This window comes from Micropterus dolomieu, linkage group LG07 (genome assembly GCF_021292245.1).
Source record: "Micropterus dolomieu isolate WLL.071019.BEF.003 ecotype Adirondacks linkage group LG07, ASM2129224v1, whole genome shotgun sequence".
Lineage (NCBI taxonomy): Eukaryota > Metazoa > Chordata > Actinopteri > Centrarchiformes > Centrarchidae > Micropterus > Micropterus dolomieu.
The window spans coordinates 14,619,891-14,642,285 of NC_060156.1; the positions used below are offsets into that span (position 1 = coordinate 14,619,891).

Below are 22,395 nucleotides of genomic sequence, written 5' to 3' on the forward strand. Positions count from 1 at the left end.
ACCACTCAGCAGCAGTCCAGTCCTTTTTGTCTTTAGCCCAGGCGAGACACTTCTGACGCTGTGTCTTGTTCAAGAGTGGCTTGACACAAGGAAAGCGACAGCTGAAACCCATGTCTTGCATACGTCTGTGCGTGGTGGTTCTTGAAGCACTGACTCCAGCTGCAGTCCACTCTTTGTGAATCTCTTCCACATTTTTGAATCGGTTTTGTTTCACAATCCTCTCCAGGGTGCGGTTATCCCTATTGCTTGGACACTTTTTTCTACCACATCTTTTCCTTCCCTTCGCCTCTCTATTAATGTGCTTGGACACAGAGCTCTGTGAACAGCCAGCCTCTTTAGCAATGACCTTTTGTGTCTTGCCCTCCTTGTGCAAGATGGTCGTCTTTTGGACAGCTGTCAAGTCAGCAGTCTTCCCCATGATTGTGTAGCCTACAGAACTAGACTGAGAGACCATTTAAAGGCCTTTGCAGGTGTTTTGAGTTAATTAGCTGATTAGAGTGTGGCACCAGGTGTCCTTTTCACAATATTCTAATTTTCTAAGATACTGATTTTGAGGTTTTCATTAGTTGTCAGTTATAATCATCAAAATTAAAAGGAATGAACACTTGAAATATGTCAGTCTGTGTGGAATGACTGTATACAATATACTTTTTTGAATGGAATTACTGAAATAAATCAACTTTTTGATGATATTCTAATTATATGACCAGCACCTGTGTGTGTGTGTGTGTGTGTGTGTGTGTGTGTGTGTGTGTGTATATATAGATATATATATATATCTATATATATCTTATAACAACCTAAAATTTGAAAGTGTTTGTATTCTGAAAATAAAAATTAAGGTTTAAACAACCACTGAACCATCAACTCCCAACCGAGGCTAGATTTGCTGAGGGAGGATTACATTTTCGCTGCAGGATGTCAACATGCAGTGGAAACCATATAAAACACAAAAATCACATTTCAAAACATATCCCTATGCACTGGATCACTTACAGTGTTTTACCATGGCATAATAAAGTGAAATATCTGACAGCACAATCTAATGTGTTATTGTGAGTGGGGAAAACAAATCCATCACCTACAAAAATAAAGTTTTTAATCACTGCAAATTCGGATTGCCTCAGCAAAACACATTAAAACAATGACAAACTATTATTACACTATTCTGAAACGTATTTTTTCCATAAAATGTGGCCTGTACAATGTACTTTTGTACGTAAAAAGCAATCCTATTTCCTTGCTTATTCAAACGCTTGTTACAGGTGACAAGGCAGTGACAAGGATGAAATGTTTTAAGCTTCTCTTTGCTCCAACATTCGATCCCTGGACACAAGACAGGCTTTTCATAGGCTAATAAAACTGATCAAGGCCCTTTGAGGAACCTCCTGCAGAGCTAAAGCCAGTTTAATAAATTACATTCATCATAAAGTATAAGAGAATACATTTTTAAAGGTGTTCTTTTCTAATCTTAAACTAGTAAAATATGCAATTAAACTCCTTATATTCCATCCAATAATGTGTAAAACCTATAATAGAAATAACGTGAACATATTCAATAATGGGAACAAATGCAATTTCTCTTGGAAAATCAAAAAAAAATTGTAGATAGAAGTTTTCATTATAAACCTTACAGCAGTCACTTGAAAAGACATGGGAAACAATAAAGGAAAGGTTGATATTTGCACTCACTGTTTGCAAAACAGGGAACTAAAATGCAGGGGAAAAGATGTTTAAGGGAACATAACACACATGAGTGAAAACTGTTTTTAATATCAGTTTTGTAACTCACTGAACCAGACACAATACCCACTCTGTCTGCTGTAAGATCCAAACAAAGACGGGTAATTGCATAATGTGGTATCAACCATACACATTTAAACATCACCCAAAAGCCTATCTCCTTAAATTGTACTTTACTACATAAAGGTATTTTAACTGTGCATACAACTAATTAGGAAACACTGTCATACACTACGTAATCATCTTAAGAGAGAAAGAAATTATACATTATGTAGGTCTACAAACACATTTTAGCATCAGTGAAAATTAATTGTAAGGCTAAATCTAAACAGGTGCACACAACATACTAAAGCACTGGCATAGCATTGCAAATCATTTCTTTCCACATGTCACTTGAGTAGATTTAACTGAGTGATTTTTTGCACAAAGCCTTTTTAAATTTGCGTGGATATCCTCATCTGCACAATTCTTTAGGCACTTGTAACATTCAAATAGTACAGTACTGACAACTGACTGTAACATTAAGACTACCATTTCACACACTACTCAACTCAACCCTTACAGGATTACTTTAGTTTGAATATGTGCAGTAGTAATTCCACACAGTTTGAACTTTAACCTTCATGGCTGTGGAGGCTCTTCTTAAAAACATGGTTATCTGGTTATCTTAAAGTGGAACCAGGGGCCATTTTCACAAAGATATGTTAGACTGGTTTGTATTGTTGTTAATATTGTAATATTGCAGAGCGAGTCATCAGCAGGGAACAAGTTTTTAGAAACCAAAGTAACCTGTTGAGCAGAAGTACAGAGCCCTGCCACATTAACAAGCCACATCTTGTTTTGTTACATTCTTCCCTGAATGTTCCCAGTAAAATGTTGTAACATTTTCTGCTGAGCGGTTTAATGTGGTTACTTACCCAGCCATTAGTCCTACTTAAGATAGTGAATAACCATCTGACCATCTTTGGGAAACTAGCCCGTCAACCATCACCGTGACCGGTAGTCCAATCGATTTTTTTTATAATGAAGAGGGGATATTTTAACAGTTTGAAGCATTGTTGCGTTACTGCCTTGAAGAAAAAAGTCTTTGCAGCAATTGTGTTCTACAGTATTTTCTCTCAGCAAACATACTGTATATGCAATGCAAAGGCACACCAGGAGGTGGAGCACTGATCCTATTCTCTAGGAATGATAGGGTAAACAATACAGATGGACTACTACCCTCAGAACATTTTAAAGGAACTTCCATAATTTTTACAATGTGGAGTTTAAAGTTAATATAAGTGTGTTTTACTAGATTGTTTAAAACAATTAAATCTGGCACTAGGTAGACAGTTGTTAACATGAAAAGGTTTTCTCTTAGTTTACATAACATATTCAAGAAAGAAAAAAAGTATTTTATGCTCAATATTATGATGATATAATTTTAACAGTCTCCAATATAGGAAACTGACTTCAGATGAGATCTGGCATCCTCATCTCTTTCTCTTATAATATTTACAAAAATCTAAATTGCCAGTGAAAAACAGACTCATATCTGCATTGCCTATTTTGTTTGATTTCCATGTGTTTACTGGTTGAATTCGTGTCGAAGTTGTGAACTGGAGACACATTGCTTTTCAGCTCTTTAAGAGGCTAAATGCACCTCTGATCTTATAAGAACTGGTTTAGGAAACAGGAACCAGCATGTTATTTGCACGTTACTGAGGATGCATGTTAATGCAGGTGCAAAGGCGCGTACATACAATAATCTTCTGTGACACGTATCAAACACAGTATAATCCTAGTAATTGAGCTTATAATGGGGGATCAAAGTGATGTGTACAACTTTTTCATCAGTGATGTTATCAGCATGCAGTCTGTTGTAAGTTGTGTGTGGAGTTAACAGAGTATTTACAGAGCAGATGTTTGGGGTCTTTAACAACAGCAACACGGCACTGACGTCTGTTTCTGGTGGTTACTTGAGGATGATCTGTTTCAGGGACAAAAGACAGTCTCTTATTGGTTGCATGCAATGGAAATATACTTGGTCCAAATGTATTTTTTGTTACATGTCAGAGATCATCATGTGCTCATCAAGAACAATCATTATGATGGATATAAAATGAAATGAAACAAACCCCTTAAACTCCCCTTAGGTGTTTAACTTAAACCCACTCGCCAAAACCCTTTTCACAATTTATGACATGGTTTTCATGGTTGGTACATCAAATTCAAGTGCATTATGCATCGTTTTTTACAGTTTCCCAAAATTCTACCTAATATAAACAGTATTGTATAACAACACTGCAATATAAAGTAAAATTATGCGTAACGCTCAGCTGAACAACATGTTAAGTGTAAAGATGGACCCAACAGTGGGTAGGCAGACTTTAAATATAAAGTTTTGTTTAAGTGCATGACACTACACTTACAGTGTAGAGTAATTGTTTGATCTAAGAAAGGAAGAAAATGAACATAGTAAAGAAGATTGTTTGGATGACCAAATATTTTACATTGACTTCTCTACAATCCCCACCAATCAAAAGCATCACGTTTTAATCAGGGCAACTGAGATTATCAAAATATAAATGATACAAATCTCAAATGTAGCACATACGCACACACACTCCTGAAATATATCAAAACCCTGATCAGGATAGCGTATTTTCCCAGATGATAATAACACAATGAATGCAAATATAAACTAATTAATATAACCAATATGACAAGTACCTAAGATACAATTGTGTTTTAAGTATTTGCTCCTCTCTTCAAAGAACATTTTGAAATTGAAATACATATTCAGTAATGAGACACTGACATCGAACAAAGCAAAAAACATGCAACAAAGAATATATGCATATATACTGTTTGCAGGTGGAAGACCTCTGAATAAAGGATGTCTGTCATGAGGGAAAGGGGTGAGATGCAGCCTAGTTCTACTGAAGGTCTACAGGTAGATGAAGCTGAATTAAAGGCAATGCAAGCAGGACAATGCTATGCTGATGAAGCAACTCCCTGATTTAAAGATGAAGCACTCATCCAGAGCTCAAGGATTTATGAAAGAAAGCTTTAAAAAGGAGCAAACCTGATTGGCTGGTGCTGTTGCTGCGTAGGGGACACTTGTGGCGGGAGTAGTTGCTGCAGAGACAGTAGCAGGCGTAGCACTGTACATCATGGGGACTTTTTCAGGAAGGGAACCATGAAAGCAATGAAAAGGGAGGTGGAGCATTATGGTAACCATAGCAATGCTTTTCTCTCTCTTGCCAGGCAAATACAAAATGACATTAGCAGCAAGCCATCATTGGGTTAGACCAGCAGATGGCATGTGATCACACAGCAAAGCGAGACAGCAGGGGAGAACATAAAAGGAGGGTTGATAAAGAGATAAAATTAGGAAATCTGTCCATAATTTGATATCCAAAAAGAAAGTTCATGTACACTAATGCCACCAGACATGATCAAAGTGGTTTAATAAGATACCTGAGGAGTAATATTAATAACATTTAAGAGAAATTATGAAAAATCACTGAAGTGAATATCGGGGATGCTGAGCCATGGTGCAATTCTACAAACAAAATGCTTAAAATTTTATATTGTCTTTATATGTTTTAAAAAATGATTATCAATATATTATGTTAGATAAGTGTACATATTACAGACACACTAACAAAAATATTTACAGAAAAAAAAACAGTAAAAGAAGCTCTGATATGTGTTTTTTACTGAGGTTTCCTGAATGATGCTTTCCTATGCTAAAATTACAAGTAAACCAGATTAATATGAAAGTTTCACCTGTGTTCTCCATTGATTATGAGACATAGTTTATACAAAACAAGGAAGGGACCTACCGATGCTGTTAGCCGGAGTCATGCACAAGACAGAACCTGTGTGATTATCAAATGGAAAGAGAGACTGTATCAATATGGCCAACACTGCTATGTAGTAAGAACATGAAAAACCTCTGCCAAGTTCTGAAGTGAAGGGACGACATTACGTGTGTTTGATATTTGTGAGCAGTATCCACCCCCAGAAAAAAAAATTAAGACAGACATGACATCAAATGGAAAAGTGTATGAAGTGCCTATTTAGCTTTCAATCCAAGTTTAGATGCTCACCTGCAGGATAAAATGCCGCAGTGGGCTGCTGCAGCTGTGAGTTGGCCAGAGCCTGATGGTAGTGCAAAAAACTGGGGCTGAGGAGAGAGTTGGCCCAGCTGCTCTTCTCATAAGCTGGTCTCTTTGGTAGGGGTTGTAGGAGACTGTGGGGAAAGCCCTGAAAAGTAACAAGAGGAGACATGACACACCAAAATTTCCCAAATTTCCTGTCTCTCTGTTCAACTACAATTTACACACTTAATTTTTAGTATACATTGTTTAAAAAAAAAGAAAAAGGTGAAAAAACAGCAAACACGACTACACAATAAAGGTGACTGTTATCACATAGTGGAAAAATCAAGCATGGTTTTAGGATACAAATAGGAATGGAATAATGTAACAACCAAAATATGTTTAAATATCTCTCAAATTAAGCACTGTGTACACAAAGACTATATGAGAAAATTAAAAGTTATTAAAGTACAATTAATAGCTACAACCAAAGCAAAAGGTGAAAATACCAGGTCTACAGTTGCCTCGAGGGATCGCTTCATTGCTTTGGCAGTCGACTGAGTCTTTTAATAGCAGGCAGCGAGCACATGATGGTAGTGGGCCAATGGGATTCAAGCGTATTAACATACAGGTAACAGCAAGCAGAGGTGCATCATGGGGGACAGCATTGTGGATAGGTGAGAAGGGGAAAACAAAACAAAATAATCTGAATGTAGTATACCACATAAAACACAATATGCATGCACAGTAACCAAAACAACAGATTAAAGGACACACTAACTAAAGATTCTTTAATTAGTAGGTTAACATGTACACTTAATCAATAGCTTTACACAGATTTACAATGATACGGCACAATTTGTTATACTATTTAAATTTTATATTGATCACTATGGTAACAAAACTTGATCAAAGTTAATTGTAATAAAAACATTACCATGATGCAATCAGTGCAACTATGCACATTATAGAATAACAATGCAATGCAAATCAAGCCCTGCACATGTTTATTGTTTAAAGATGCCTTGGTTTTGTGAGAGCTAGCCAAAGGAAACATCACAAATAAACAGCTGAAATAACCATCCAATGTCATAAAGCACCGAATGTGGAGCTCCATTTACTACATTCACAATAAGGGGTTTTGGTGGAATGGCAAATGCCTCCTGTACTCGTACTCGTACTGTACACAACAAAACATGATTGCTGTTGCCTAAATGTCATGCAAAAAAATTATAATGTAAATGTAAGTAAGTAAGTAAGATGATGTACATGACAGGGTACATAGATGGTCTATGGAGGGCAAGGAAGCACATTTTACTGAAGCCACATGGCAAGTGAGAGGCTGAAAATGCATTACATTTAAAGTAACTTAAGTGAAGTAAGTTAATGTTAAAGCTGAAACCAAACCAAGAAACGTTTTTTGGATGCAATAATTGGCAAAAGAAACAGCAGAAATTATGAAGGGGAAAACTGTGAAGAAAAAAAACACTTTGCTCTTTTGGGCACTAATTCACGCAGGCAGTTATCACAAGTCTTACTCCGCAAGTCCACTGACTCCGGCTACGGCGCATTACGGCTGCGCCACAACTGTGATCCGTCCTCAGGCCGGCGTCAAAGTCCACAGGAATTATCCCAGAAGCTTTTCAGCAGCGGAGTGCGTAGCCTGCCCAACATTATTGACTTGTTATTAATTTGTCCTTATTGTGCTTCCATGACCTTCTTCACATTTGTGTTACGTTCTGTCGTCTGTAGGCTGCATATTTGCATTTCAGAATAAGAGCATTTTGCCTGCCTGATTTTGCTGACATGTTTACATTTAGTTGATTTGGTAATCAGTGCTTGCTTTTGTGCTTCTACTATGATTAAGTAGTCTACATAGTTAAATGATTTCTTTGTGTCTGTTTTAATCGTGTTTATTGTTGTTTTACAATCGGGAGCCGTTCTGTGTCTGACTTCCTGCCCGGTTTGATCTGCTCTGTGCTGCTTGACGCGGCTTCTGTCAAAAATAGCCCGCCTACCTATTCTCTGCAGAGCGGAGAGCCGCGTCTGGTGGACTCACAAGCATTAACTAGAAAGGCCGCGATTAGCTCTGGCAACCGCGGCGCAGCCGGAGTCAGTGGACTTTGGCAGTTAACCATTACAGTGATTCATACTGTACAGCACAGAATACAACTGTTTATAAGGGAGAGATGTGATGCAAATATACTGCATGAGGTGAAAGTGACAGGTGCAAGCTGTTCTAAAAACAGCAGGAAGTAAGTTATTGTACTTTGGCCTGGTGATTTTGTCCGCAATTTACAACATACATGGCACTCCTTCTCAGAGTCATAACCCAAGACATTATTATTTTCAATGTCCATTGTGAATAAACGCTAATATATATCCACTTAGGAATCGTAGAAAAAAAGATGCTCCTTATAACCTCAGACCTTGCCTGAGAATCATCACATTTTTAAGTTTTTTTATCCATATCAAAGCAATCCAATGATAACGGGCACATAGAAAACAGGTGTTAATAGCTAATTCAGCATGCTTTTATACTGGGAAAATCAAGGCCAGTTTGGGTTAAGGAGCCAGACACCATCTTCACAGTTAAGCGCAGGCTTAAGACTTTCCTATAGTTATGGTTGGCTTAGGTGAGCCATGAACCATCCCTTTGTAATATAGTGCTACAGGCCTGGACTGCTGGGAGACTTCCCATGATGCACTGAGCTCCTCTCTCCTCCACTCCCTCCCCATCTGTATGCATTCCTATCCCATAATGCATGTTACTAACTCAACCTCTTCCCTCCATAGCTGTAGAGTCTGGATCTATGATTTCAAACTACCTCTTCCTGCTCTATGGAATCAGATTTGTGCCAATTTAGTCAAACAAAACCTCTTAAACATCAAACAAAAAATAAGATTTTGAGAGAGAATAAAACTAACTGAAGCAAAAAATCATCTCAAAAGTAAAACATATAACTTGCAAACAAAGTATTGATCTTTTACTTTTCTGATAATAAGCCCTTTTGTTTACATCTCCCTCTGCTGCTTTCTCACTGATCAGACCTGCTCTCTTGTTTTCGCTGCCTGACTTTTTGTTTTCAGTTCTGACACAAACGTCTCTTGTGGGCAGGTTTTTAATTTTTCAATGGTGCATCCCCATTGGCTAGTGAGTGTTTGAGTGACAGCTCAGTTACCCAGGTGTTGTTCAGTGTAGCAAGCTGTTTTGACACCCAAACACTGGAAATTTGTTGAAAATGGATTGCTACAAGATTGATAAAGTAAGAATTGATCATATGCTGTCTGAGTTGTAGCCTGCTAGCCATTTTGTTCTCTTAAATTAGAAGTTAAACTAAGCCATGCAGACTGCATCGTAGGTCTGTACGGGTCTACAGGTCTCACAATGTTACATTGTTGTACAAAGAAAAGGCAAATTACTGTGCTTTTTTTAACAAAAGCTAACACACACACAACAGGCTAACACTTCTTAGCTAGCAATTGTTGTAGTTATATGTTTTATGTTATATGTTTTACTTTTGAGATTTTTTTTTTTTGTTTCAGTTTAATTCTCTCTCAAATTCTTATTTTCTGTTATTTTTAAGAGTTTCGTTTGACTAAATTGGCACAAATCTTATTCCATACAGCCCAACAACCGCTGCTACAATTATTAGCTAGTCTTCTTCTTCTTATTATTATTATTATTATTGCTATAATTATTATTACTATTTATATAAATATCGTTACCACGACCACTTCCATTACTATTATTTTAAATCTGTAAGCTACTGTTGGTGTCTTTGCCCCCCAAGCCGGTTGAGGCAATCGGCCACCCATTTTGAGTCTAGGTTCTGTTCGAGGTTTCTTCTTGTTAAAAGGGAGTTTTCTTAGTCACTGTCGCAAAGTGCTTGCTCATGGTGGGAATTGTTGGGTCTCTGTAAATAATATCACAAAGAGTACGGTCTAGACTCTGGCGCTCTGCTCTATATGAAAAGTGCCCTGAGATAACTTGCGCTTTATAAACAAAATTGAATTGAATTGAACTGAATTTTAATGGTGCCTAATTTGCCAGAACATAAACAAATATAGGATAAAATAATGTCACGGTGTCAGACTGAAAACCCCTGCTCTTGGAAAATGTGTTTAACAATGAACCTAATTGCTGATATTCTGCTTTAATAATATAGGTAACAGGTAATATACTATGCCACTACATTAAATGTCCCATCACAAATGATAGTATACGAATATATATAGTGCTCCACATTCAGTGATGTCAAGGCAAACACAAGTGCACCAGAGGATAAGGCTCTGTCTTACCATGGCTGCAGCTGCGGCTTGGGCTGCCACGGCTGTGTGATTGACTTGCTGTTGACTGGATTTGATTTTGGCCTGCAAGTGTGCAGGCGGGTGAAAATACTTGCACTTCTCCCTGGAGCAGCGGCTCTTTATGTAGTCCATGCAAACAGTGACAGTGTTATCAGTGGTGTCAATCATTGGACTGTCACTGGGGTGAGCAAAGCGGCAATCTGTCTCCCCTCTCGCACAGTTTCCCCGCAGAAACTCACGGCACACCTGAGAGGAGCAATTATAAAGACAGTGAGAGGAATACAGCTTTCAGCATGTAGCCAGATTATGCCAAAAAACACAAGTAGTGATGACATTTCTCATGTTAAAGCATGCGTGGTGTTGCATTAATACCTCTAATTTGTCTGTACGCTGCAGCTTCTGTGAGGGAGAAGAAGAAGAAGAAGAGGAGCTCTGGATCGTGACAGGTGGGCTCCCAGGAACAAGAACCTGGGTGTTGGGAAGGTTGTCTGTTTGGACGAGGCTCATTCCATGGGTCATGGGAGTCATGTATGAGCCATAACCAAGACCAGTATTTGTGCCAAGTCCCTGTGTAACAGAAAATGTTGGCCACGAGAGAAGAGGTTATATATTACAAGGGAAGCAAGCACCATAACACAAAAAGAATTGCCTCCCTAATAACTATGAAGACCTTACCATAGACTGCAGACTGGGTCCGGGGATCATGAGCTGCATCTGTTGGGCAAGCACGGCTGCTGCTGTCTTCTGCTGGATGAGATTGTTGCGCCCATTTATCTCTAATTGGGTCTTTAAGTGTGAAGGTGGATGAAGATACTTGCAGTTTTCTCTAGAGCATCTGCCCTGTAATTCAGAGAAAATAGAAAAGTCATAAAGTTAGGGCTGGGCAATAATGATAATTATCGCAATATAATTTTCCTCAATAATAATATAATAAATGTTCAATATATTGTCAATAAATGTTTGATTTATTTTTTTATTTTTTCATTTGTCAGGGACAATGTACAAAATACATTAATCTTACGAAAAGATGTTTTGTACTGGAGTTAGCAAACGCTAATTTCCATCTGCAGTCCCCGGGCAGGTGCAAACAATATTGAAACATTACATTACAAATAACTGTCAATAGCACTAGCAAATACATATAATATTAATCCAACAATAATCATTTAAAACCAATCAGATGTTTCATCACAAGACCATCACAGCATAAAATATATACAACATATTCAAAAACAATTACTTTAATATTACATTTGTAGACTTTAAGTGTGCTGATGCTGACACAGCATTTATCGAGAATGTATTTCTATAAGTTTCGAGAGAAATTATTCAGATCTGCAGACAACTTTAGACTGTCAGGGAGTTGATTCCATTGTTTAATGGTTTTAAATGAAAAAGCTGTCTGTGCAAAGGCAGAGGATCTTTTCGGGATAGCACAATTTCTGTGTGCAGTGAAACGGGTTATTCGATTCGTTTGTTCACAATAAAGATTCATTAATTTTTTCATAGAAGGAGGAGCAATATTATTAACAATTTTAAAAACAGTTCTCAAATTTGTATATCGAATTAATGAGTCAAAACTTAATATTTTATATTTACTTAGAATATTGCAGTGGTGATTGCGAGAGGCCTTTCTGTCAAGCACCTTTAATGCCTGATTATAGACCGATATGAGCGATTTAAGTGTAGTCTCGTTGGCCTGAGACCAACAGGACAAACAGTAAGTGATATGTGAAGAGATCATAGCATTAAAACACATAAAAGATGCTTCAGTTGTCAAACTATTCCTAATATGTCTAAAGATAGAGATATTATATTTAATAGAGTTGGTCATTATTTTAATATGTTTTTTAAAACTTAAGGTTTGGTCTAAATGGACACCTAGATATTTTATCTCTGTCACGATATTAATTTTTTGTCCATTAAAGTAAATGTTAGGCATATCTTTAACTTTATTGGACTTAACGAAATACATTCCAACTGTTTTTTCAGTATTTAGTGTTAAGCAAGAAGATTTAAGCCAATTAGTTATTTTGTCCATGGCTGAGGACAATTTAGTGGCTACTTGCTCCATATTCCTCCCATTTACGTAGATGACAACATCATCTGCGTACATGATGATGTCTACGCCCTTGTACACAGCTGGAAGATCATTGATGTAAATACCCCAGTTGTGGTGGGCTTCAGAGAGGACAATACATTTTTTACCCTCACACATTACATACATTCCATCAGATTTGAGAGATATGATTGTATCCAATGCAATGTCTCCATGGACAGATTATACATAGAGAGCTTAGTCAGGAGGACACTGTGGTTTACCGTGTCAAAGGCTTTTCGCAAGTCCAGAAACACGGCACCGACCGTACCCCCTCCGTCCAAGTTGGCTTTTATGTTTTCCATCATATAGCAGCAGGCTGCGTCGGAATCAAGAACGAATTACCACTTCTATTAAGATATTTCTTTGTTGAAGAAAAGGGACTAAAAAAAGATTTTACTTAATTTTACTAAATCATATTTTTTGAAAAAAGATTTTATCTTAATTGTTTTGAATGTTCTTTCTCAGATTTGTTAAGTTATCCACTGTTTGGCAAGTGTTTCAAACCAAAAGCAAAAATCAGCCTTTAAACATTAAAGAAATAATGATTTGACATTTATTACATTATTATGATATGAATATTTTTATTGTGATAAAAATTTTGTTTGTGATAAAAATTTTGGCCATATCGCCCAGCCCTACATACTAGCGTACAGACTGCACTCAAGATTAAGAACTTTCCTTCTCTTTTTATTCCTCAAAATGATCTCACTGTACCTTATTATGACATTTTTCTTCCTCAAAACTTGGGAGAAAACCGTTTTAATTTCAAACATAGTGGCTTTAATTATTGGCCTAAATGAAATGCAGACATCCTCCCTACACAACTACCCATCACCTCTCGCTACATTACTGCCATTTCCCACGTTGGCATTTGTTTGGACGTAGATGATGTGCTGCAGAATCATCCAATACAAATGCAATAGACAGCACTGTAACAGGGTTCTTGCACCATTTTAAAAGTTAAATTTAATGCTTTTTAAGACCTTTTAAGACTTCAACAAATATAAATTTTGAAACAATTTCTTTGATAGAAAAGAGACGAATGCAAATGTGTTATCTATCCACATACAACAACTTCTTGGGTGGAAATATGTACTGGTTGCAGTCCTCTGCAAATAATATCAAAAAGTCTGACAGCACAGACAGGTGCCTGGACAGTGTGTCCATTCAGTGTTGTGCACAAACGTACTCAAACATTGTAGATTATTGATCTTGCCCATGTTTTTGGTGATCTAATCGTGTCCGTTTGTGAACGTGAACTAGGGGGGCAATAAAACAGTAATGTTAATTATTGTGATACAATCTTCCTCAATAAAAATACAAATGTTCAATAAATATTTGATTTAATTCATTTGAATCACAAACAAATGAGCACTTTCTATTCTATTAAGATATTTATTTTGTTGAGGAAAAGGGTTTTGTTTTGAATGTTCTAACTCAGCTCTGTGAAGTGATCCACTGTTTGATACCAGGCTGCTTTTTGGCATCAAGTGTTTGTCATGTTTTGAACATAAAGAAAAGTTTAAAAGCACAATTAACCATCTAGTTTCTTCAGGAGAAAAACCTTTAAACTTTAAACTAACTTCAAAAATAATGATTAAATAATATTTTACTACTTTTTTCCATATGGCCCAGCCCTTACTCATACACTGCTGCGTTAAACCGCTAAAATAACAGAAAAGACTAACTTACACATTATAACGAACGTAGCAAGAAAACGATGCCGGACCGAACTTAAGTTTCACTTTCACTTTCCGGCCGAGCAAATACACAGGCGCACCGCTGAAGAGAGGTAAATAATCCATGGAGAAAAACAAATCACGGTGAAAGACACACTTTAGAAAGTTATTCTAACTGTAGTTATAGATAATTTTTTGGACCTGCGCAAATGAGAGGAGGACGTGATGTAGGCTACAGCTGTTTGAACTAGACAGAACGGTCAGATCTTCCTCCAACCACTTTAACTTGCGTCTCCCAATCTTGCAGCCACGACTGACGATAATATGACAGGCAGCCAAACGTCAACGTCTGCAGCTAACGTAAAAGGTAATATGAGTTATATTAATGGCGGGGTGTTTTAGGCGTTTTAGGCGACTGTGCATGACAATTTCCCCACCAGCCTTAAACGCACCATTGGCTAATTTAATACCTACAGCAAATTTTCAGTAAATTTCAGACAATTTAAGACCTTAATTTCCCTGATTTCAATTTAAGACCTTTTAAGACTTTTTAAGGAGCCGTTTCTTACACAGGAACCCTGTGTAAGAAACATGATTTAGATGAAGATCAGTCAAATATCCATTCAGTGTTTTACTGTACTGCAGCTAAAAAAGAACACTGGTAATGTAAGAAATCCCTTAGCTTGCAAGCTATTGGAATCCAGTGGTGATTTGCTTTAAATTCCAGCAGCCTGGTTATTAAGCTTGAGTATTACTATCTCCTTTAAGACTTCAAAATGAGCCTACCAACACAATTTCTGCCCATCAAGCATCTTTATTAGCCTAATGAGAGATGAGCTCCCTCTGCTCTACATATTCAAATCCTTCAATCAAGTTAACTAATTTCCCCTCATTTGCATTGCTCCCAAGAGATTTATATTAATTATTTTCAGTGAAAATCCATATAGGTTTAACTGTCATCAGTGTTTCATTAGTCTGTACAGCGTCAGTGGAAAGTACCCCCTGAAATGCTTAATGTTTTATTGTTATACAACTTTGTACATCTTTCTAAGTTATAGTTGCTTAAAAGTATGAAACGAAATATGCCTTACACATTACAAGTGTCAGAGCTATGGGGATAAGTCAAACCCAGAGACAAGGTAGCTGTTGCCCATTGACTACTATGTCTTGACTGTATTTAGATTCTTTCTAGTTTTAAGAGGACATATTTGTGAGGGCTGGTTGCCATTGCCTGCCCCACTGTCCCCAAGATATACATGACTCAAAAGAATTATAAAGACAGAAGTTTATTGCTGATCTGTATGAAACAGTAGACTGAATTGATGACCGGGTATGCTCACTTGCTTTCCTGTCTGAGAGGCATAACACAGTCGCGAGAGCAAGCCACAGGAAACAGCTCAAGTTAGATTTGCGTACCAACAAGACTCTCAGCTATTTTAATGGAAGTCATGCAATTCTAGTTACAATACCAAAGCATATGCACATTCTTTGGTATAATGAAGTTAACTCTGTTAGCAGTAGTTAATGAATGGGTGGACACAGCAAATGTTCTGATCTGTACTTTTTGTTCACAAGCCTGAAATCACATGCCAATTAAATGCCACCAGTGAACAAGCCAAAATTTGGGCAGCTAGCTAGCTATTTGTCTTTTAATAAATAAAGGTTGAGTAACAGCTACTGAGTTAGTACCTGTTGACATTATACCAGTAGCCATGTCGGTAACAAAACATCAGACAAAAGCCTATTCAGAATGAAGAGCTTTGACATAGTCACATGACTGCAATGGCTGTAGATCTGCTAGCTGACCTCTTCTTTCCATCCTTGCAACAGGCTGCAAATCTATGCTAATACTTAATGCCTGCATTCTTAAATAAGATACAATTAAGCTAGATATTTACATTTTTAACAGGGTTCCCTTAAAATTCTTTTTTTTTTAACAATTACAACCAAGAGTGGTCACTACTCTAACGGTGGACAAACTATCGAATGGCGGCACTGTTTGAATCACTAAATGTTGTTTTTAGATAAAGGAATAAGGTACTTTGGTAGCCAGGAAACTCAACAGGTGGAGCACTACAAATTTTTGGGTGCAATAATTGCCTCTTCTTTAAAGTGGGGAAGTCAACACTCAAGAACAGTACTGACTAAAGCTCAGCAAAGACCTTTCTTTTTAAGACAGCTGAAAAAAGTTACCAAAAGGGTTATGGGAACAAGACAGGAAAAGGCTGGACAAAATGGTGCCAACTGCATCAAAAATCATGGGCCAGGAGCTACTGTTCCTTGATGAAATCCACACCTTTAGACTACAGAAAAGGGACACAATATTCTTCTCAACTGCTGGTCCTGAACCAGGACAGCCAGGTTCTGCAACAGCACCTACCCACAGGCTGTTCAAGCCCTCAACTTCTAAATGATTAATGTGTTGTTATTCTTGTCTGTAAGACACTGTAAAGGCACATATACAGTGGTATACATCATAGCTGGTGATAGCATCCCCATGGGAATGCTTGTTTTAATTTTAATTATTTGTTATTATTACTTACTTATTTACTCTTATGTCCTAAGGTGGTCGCTGTATGTGAGGTGTTCTGCCTTGTTTTTGTTTTGTTTTGTGTGGGCTGACCAAACCAAATCCCTATCAACTATGTTGAACTGGAAATAATAATAATAGCTTGATTTATACAGCACTTTTCAATACAGGTAACAAAGTGCTTTACAGCAATCAATGAAGTATTGAATCTTGAATCTTTGTGTGAAAGCCTTTAGCCCAGGCCCTTCACTGGGGCTCAGAGGAGGCCCTCTCCCTGTCCAGACAAGCTGTTTATAAACGACCTACAGTGAGGAGATAAGACGATGACTCAACATGAGAATAATCCTGGGGGCAAAGCTGTATTGTGTTGTGATAGTGAATGTGTGAGAGTGGATTAAGGTAGCCCTGGTCTCATTCAGGGCAAATGAGCAAACATGAAAATAACTGGTTATAATCCAACTGGCTGCCAGAAATATTTGTTAGTCTACATTAGACAAGTGATGAGAGTAATGTCTGACAGGTATTTTCTGGAAAAGGTTTCAGATTTCATTGGAGCTGTGCACAACGAAAGATAAAGCTCTGAGATTGCAGTTTTGCTCTGTGGTTTAACATATAGTATTTCTGAATGAAACTGGATGTTGGGGCAGAGATTTCACCATAAGGCGGAGTAAAAACTTTAAACTGTACTCCTCCTCTATTATTAACACTTACAGGGGAGGTCGTGTTTTTATCCCATACTTTATAGTATATGTTGGAATCTTGCAGTGTAGAAACTATGAATATCAGGGATGTATTCAAATTCACACCCCGACCCATGTCATGATGTTATTGCTATTTAGCTTGGAAGACCTGCAGGTTTAACTTTGATGGGACGGGTTAGCTAGATTGCGTTAAAAATCTGCAATCACACTCTTCTGCAACCCCCAGAGCACAAAGCCAAAATTTAAATAAAAACTTTTCGAAAAGAGCAATGTACAAATGTGTTTGATTTGGCAGAATAGAATAGTGATGCCATTCACTCAGTGACATAACAAAACATTTGTTTTATGAGATTATTAAAGTTAATAGCATAATACCATGTATGCAATATTTCTTACCTTCAGTGAGTCAAAACAGGCAATAACTCTCCCATTTTCCACTTGGCAGCTCTTAGGTGGATGAGCAAATTTGCATTCTTCATCACTTCTTGAACAGTTTCCTCGCTGAAACTGCCGACAGACTTCCAGAGTTAGCCATTTGGTGTCTCTTACTGAAGAAAGGTTCAACGCCATCTCCAAAGGTTGTGATCATAAATTTAGTTTTTAAAATGTCTACGTAATAGTCAAGTGCCTCATACACCAAAAGCTGCAGGTTGGCTCTATTTAAAAAGTCCTCTTTTAAAACAACCTGGTGAGTCCTCCATCGGCTGGAGCAGGAAGATAAACTAACTTGTAAATCTGGCTGTAAAATAACCTATCAAAAAGAAACAACTGCAAATGTTTATTTTTTTCTGTGACACGTTCTACTGTATTTTCCACAAATGACGGTATCCATAAACATTCACATTCAAGTGAGGAAAATTCAATGCAGATTTGTCACTTTAGTCATACATTCTCAGTTCGTTATTCTCTGTCCTCTTATATTATGGCTCTATTTTAGAATTTTTTAGGTGCTGATGTTGTGCAAAGTGATGGCAAAGGACTCGCAGATGAGGTATCACGTGTTGGTGCTTGAGTCTGGCCTCAAAGAAAGCCGAGACCGGCAATGTACTCGGACCAACTTCAAGTCGGGGATATCTTCTCAAAGGCACTTTCTGTTGGTGATCTGAAAGACAAAAAACATGCATACTACTGAAATTGTATCCAAATAAACAACATTATCATTACGGTGCAATTCATCTATTGCTGGCACATTTCGAGCTACCATAAATTATTTTTGAATACACTGCATCTCATGTAATTTCTTCTCCTCTCTAGAGACCGCTCATTCTCTGGAGTCATCTGTTCTTTAGCAGTTTACAGCAGAAATCTGATTAGGTCAAACAATAACAAATGTGATCTTGTGTAATTAGTCCAGTTATATTTATTCATGTCAGATTCTAAAGAGCCTAATCATTTCAAGTCATTTTTTAAAGAAAAAACTCCAGTGGTTCTCTGGTTCCAGCTTTTCACTCTTTTCAAGAATCTCTCTGGGTGTTGGACTGTTGGTTGCGCCAAACAAAACATGTGTAGACGTCAGCATGGACTCTGGAAATCTGTGATGGACAGTTTCTGACATTTATAGACTAAGCAATGAATCGCTTAATAAAGAAAATAACTGGCAGATTAATTCAATGAGTGAGGCCACTGTGTGTCGTAGTCCCCCCACCCTTGTAGTATATGAAAAAAATATGATAGTAAACCAAGTGTCTCCCCTATTAAGCATGAATTAGCAGCTGATACTGAATCACACATTGAAATGCTAACCTACTCCACAAAATACTTACATGGATTAGCAGAGCAGTGATCATACAGCCTGATAAACTCATATTTCTCATTAAAGAAACCCTAAACATACAGATGCAAAGTCAGTTTACCTTCCACCAGATATTTTTTTCTCACCTCATCCACAGCATTTATTAATATGTAGTGCTTTGATCAGATGACGAGATCCATAAAACATTTTATGTACGGTGGAAGTCATATTTCCTGGTTGGTAAACTGAACCATTTCCTCATCATGTTTGTTCTGCCCTCTGCCGAGTCTGCACTCACATCTCAAGGCAAACATCTATGCTTTTCCAGCCTAACGTTTCTAATGTTAGCTAGTTAGCAGCGCATACAGACCATTCAAAACTTCATAAAAGTTGTGATGGCTGTTGTACATGTAATTATGTCTGCACATTTTACAATTGATTTCTCTGGCTGATGCATCTTCAATAACAATGTAAGCATGTGATAAGCACAGGGCCACAGTTTTTTTGCTAGTCTGGGCTATGTAGCTGGCTAGTGTCACGTAATCAATCTATCAATAACAGTATATGAACTTTTCCGAAGCTCAAATCCATAGAATTATAAGATGTGTGTTATGCTACATTTGAAAAAGATTTTACTGATTATCATACATGAGTATCGACTAAAACAGGCTGCCAATTAAAACGAGATTTAATCTTAATAATCACAGATTTCACTGTAATCAATTCTGTGCTTTCTCTATGCTCTCTATAACCTGTTTTCCATTACACTGTTAATCTCTGTCTGCTAATACTGTAGGACGAATTCAAATACAGTGACTCAAATTTTCTAGTCAGTCAAATACAGTGTATGTGCTTTGGCCCACATATACAATGCAAGGAAAGAAAGACAAAGCTTAAACACACATCATGTTGGGTGTCACACACAGGACAGGATACTCAGACCAGTACACTAAGTGGTAAAACACAGGAAGTTGCTGAGCAGTCAGAAAAGGTTAACTCATGAGCTGAATACATTTGTATTAGAGTGGAAAGATTTTTCCACTAATTGGAAATAACATGGTCTACAAATGTACAAAAAGGCACACATTCATAATAAACTCTGCTCCTGTTAACCCAGATCTGTAACAGCCTCTCAGCTTTACTGCATGCTATCCCACCGCATACTGCAGCAAATTCCTTTGGGCGCAAGTCAGGAAACGGTGCAAAAAAACCTACCTCTCTCTCTTCATGCAGCACTAAAGAACTTCTTCCCCTCCACGACGAAGAATCTAGGTTAAAGATACAACTTTTGAGTACCTAACTTGTTAAGGTAATGACCACAATAACAGCTTTTATCTCCCTTCTCTGTCCCACGGTTTCAGTGACCAAAGATTTTCTCAGTGAAAACAGACTGTCTGTCCAACTCTGGCTGAAACATTTCCAGCCACCCCCTTCCTGCCTGAGAGCCAGCCTCTGGGAAGACCCTCCCAGTCAGAAATTGGCCAATAGAAAACCAGAGGCTGATGCACTGTGTGAAAGCTGGCTGCATAGCTTGGAGCAAGGCACTGGCCGCAGTTCACCCTTTATCTATGAATTATATTTTATTACACTTGATCTTGCCTCCAGAATTTATTACTACATTGATGGGCAAGTACAGAATTAAGAAATGATATACCTACTAACACTGTACAAACCTTTACACAGTGGCTTGCAAGTAAAACGGTATAGTTACTGTAAATGTAGGCCAATGCCATAAGCTCCTTTTTGCATTATTTGCAGGTACGTCACAGTCCAACAGTCTCAATGTTTCTATTGCAATTTTGTGTAATAACAATTTATTAAACCTTAATTAGCTAGGTCTTGAACTTGGTTTGGTTACTTTACAGACTGATACATCAGAGGTTTAAGAATATAGAAATAGTCCTGTACCATCATATTCACTGCGCCATGAGTTCACTTCTAAAATGTGTGCAACAAAACAAGTGTTAAATGTAATTTTTCAGGCAATTTTACTTACCCACCATACAGAATATAGTAAGTTAATATTCTTTGTGTAGCACCATCATGCCAAAAATTGCAAAAAACCCTAATAATTCAGTGTTAATTCAATGTTATGCCAAAAAAAAAAAGCATAAATAATTCATTTACGTCCCTGGCATGCTGCTTCTGATATATAATGTCTCACTCAAAAAGGGATTTCATGTGAAATTCAGCCTGAGATCTCCCAAGATGGACAGACCATAGACTCAATATTGATCACAGGTGTAATAACAATGTTTATAATACAGAATTATATTGCAGTACTAGCAGAGCACTTAAATTTAAAACTATGCCACTTAAATCATTACACATTTTTATCATTGGTGTTTACATCACACAGCACAGCTTACTTTGTGTTGTAAATCACGACAGTGATTTAGGATATCTGAAGTATTCTTGCTAAAAAAACATTTTCAAGTTTCAACAGTAGGTAAATGCTTAACGTTATTTCAGTGTATTTCTGACACATGCTGTCGCATTCAGTATTGTTACAGTAGTTACACCCATATGGTGACGCTAATTGGAGGTTTAAAGTATCTTGTGCGATTGTAACTCTGTTTAAAGCTGTTAGAAAATAGTTTAGATAGTCTATGAAGGGTTGAAGTCCATATTTCATTGAAGGGGGAGTTCATTTCGCCTGTCGGGTAATACATGACCCGCCCATACAACGTTACAGTATGTACAGTCATGTTTCTCAACTTCAAAACGTAGCTAACAAACAGCAGAAAATACAACATCACTACAATGACAGTCTGACACTGTCTTATTTGCACAGTTTGGCACTTCAAACGCAACTAACATGTTTATGTCTCTGATTTGCATTCTCATCCTAGGCTGCTTTAGCTAACGTTAGCTAATCACAAATAGTCAGCTAACAAGCTAAAGACGCAGCTGTAACCTACATTATAAAGAACATTAACACTAACGTTAACATGTATTAGCTTATGTTAGCCGCACTGTTAGCCGAAGAGAGCACCTGCTTACCTCATCATCACGGATGAACCGCTTCCCAGAGGATCACGCACCAGCCAGAACAGACGACACGACTGTCCAACTGAACTAACGAAAACAGGATGTCAAGTGCTCCAGAAATGTCCGCTCAACAACCCATTGAATTATTGCTCTGTTCGTAAAGTATAGCGTGTTATTTCGTCTATGCATCCGACCTCATTCCTTCATTACTTTATAGCACTGCACAGATTTAAGCAACAAGCTTTTGACAGCTAACTGTACGATCGTCAGTTTAATGTGATAAGAGGGGTTCCTGGAGTGCGCTGAGACGGCTAAAGGCTATCGATCATTGAATATAGAACGTTTTAAATAAAAAAAATAGCAAACATACAAATATTAGATAAATTGAGTTGATTTGACCGAATCATATTTTCACAAAAATAGGTAATTATAAAACTTATACCTCCTAAGATCCCCCCTACGACCACAACGTGGTACGATCCACACGAATGCCAGTAGGCTAAAAGGACAAGGGTT

General features: G+C 37.5%; 1 protein-coding gene across 2 annotated transcripts; it reads right to left on the reverse strand.

Annotated features, from left to right (window-relative positions):
* Positions 1-1,753: 1,753 nt before the first annotated feature.
* On the reverse strand, positions 1,754-22,277 carry LOC123973551 (muscleblind-like protein 2a). Of its 2 annotated transcripts, XM_046053686.1 has the most exons (12): positions 21,892-22,276; positions 20,104-20,156; positions 17,553-18,258; positions 10,821-10,985; positions 10,518-10,712; positions 10,137-10,391; positions 6,344-6,397; positions 5,844-6,000; positions 5,577-5,612; positions 4,814-4,908; positions 4,158-4,178; positions 1,754-3,715 (listed from the first exon to the last, which is right to left on the reverse strand). In XM_046053686.1, the coding sequence occupies exons 3-12, from the start codon at positions 17,724-17,726 to the stop codon at positions 3,701-3,703; spliced, it is 1,167 nt and encodes a 388-aa protein (XP_045909642.1). In that variant the 5' UTR covers positions 17,727-18,258; positions 20,104-20,156; positions 21,892-22,276; the 3' UTR covers positions 1,754-3,700. The 2 variants fall into 2 exon arrangements, with proteins under 2 accessions (XP_045909642.1, XP_045909643.1); XM_046053687.1 differs by lacking the exons at positions 4,158-4,178; positions 4,814-4,908 and having other exon boundaries at positions 21,892-22,277.
* Positions 22,278-22,395: the final 118 nt, after the last annotated feature.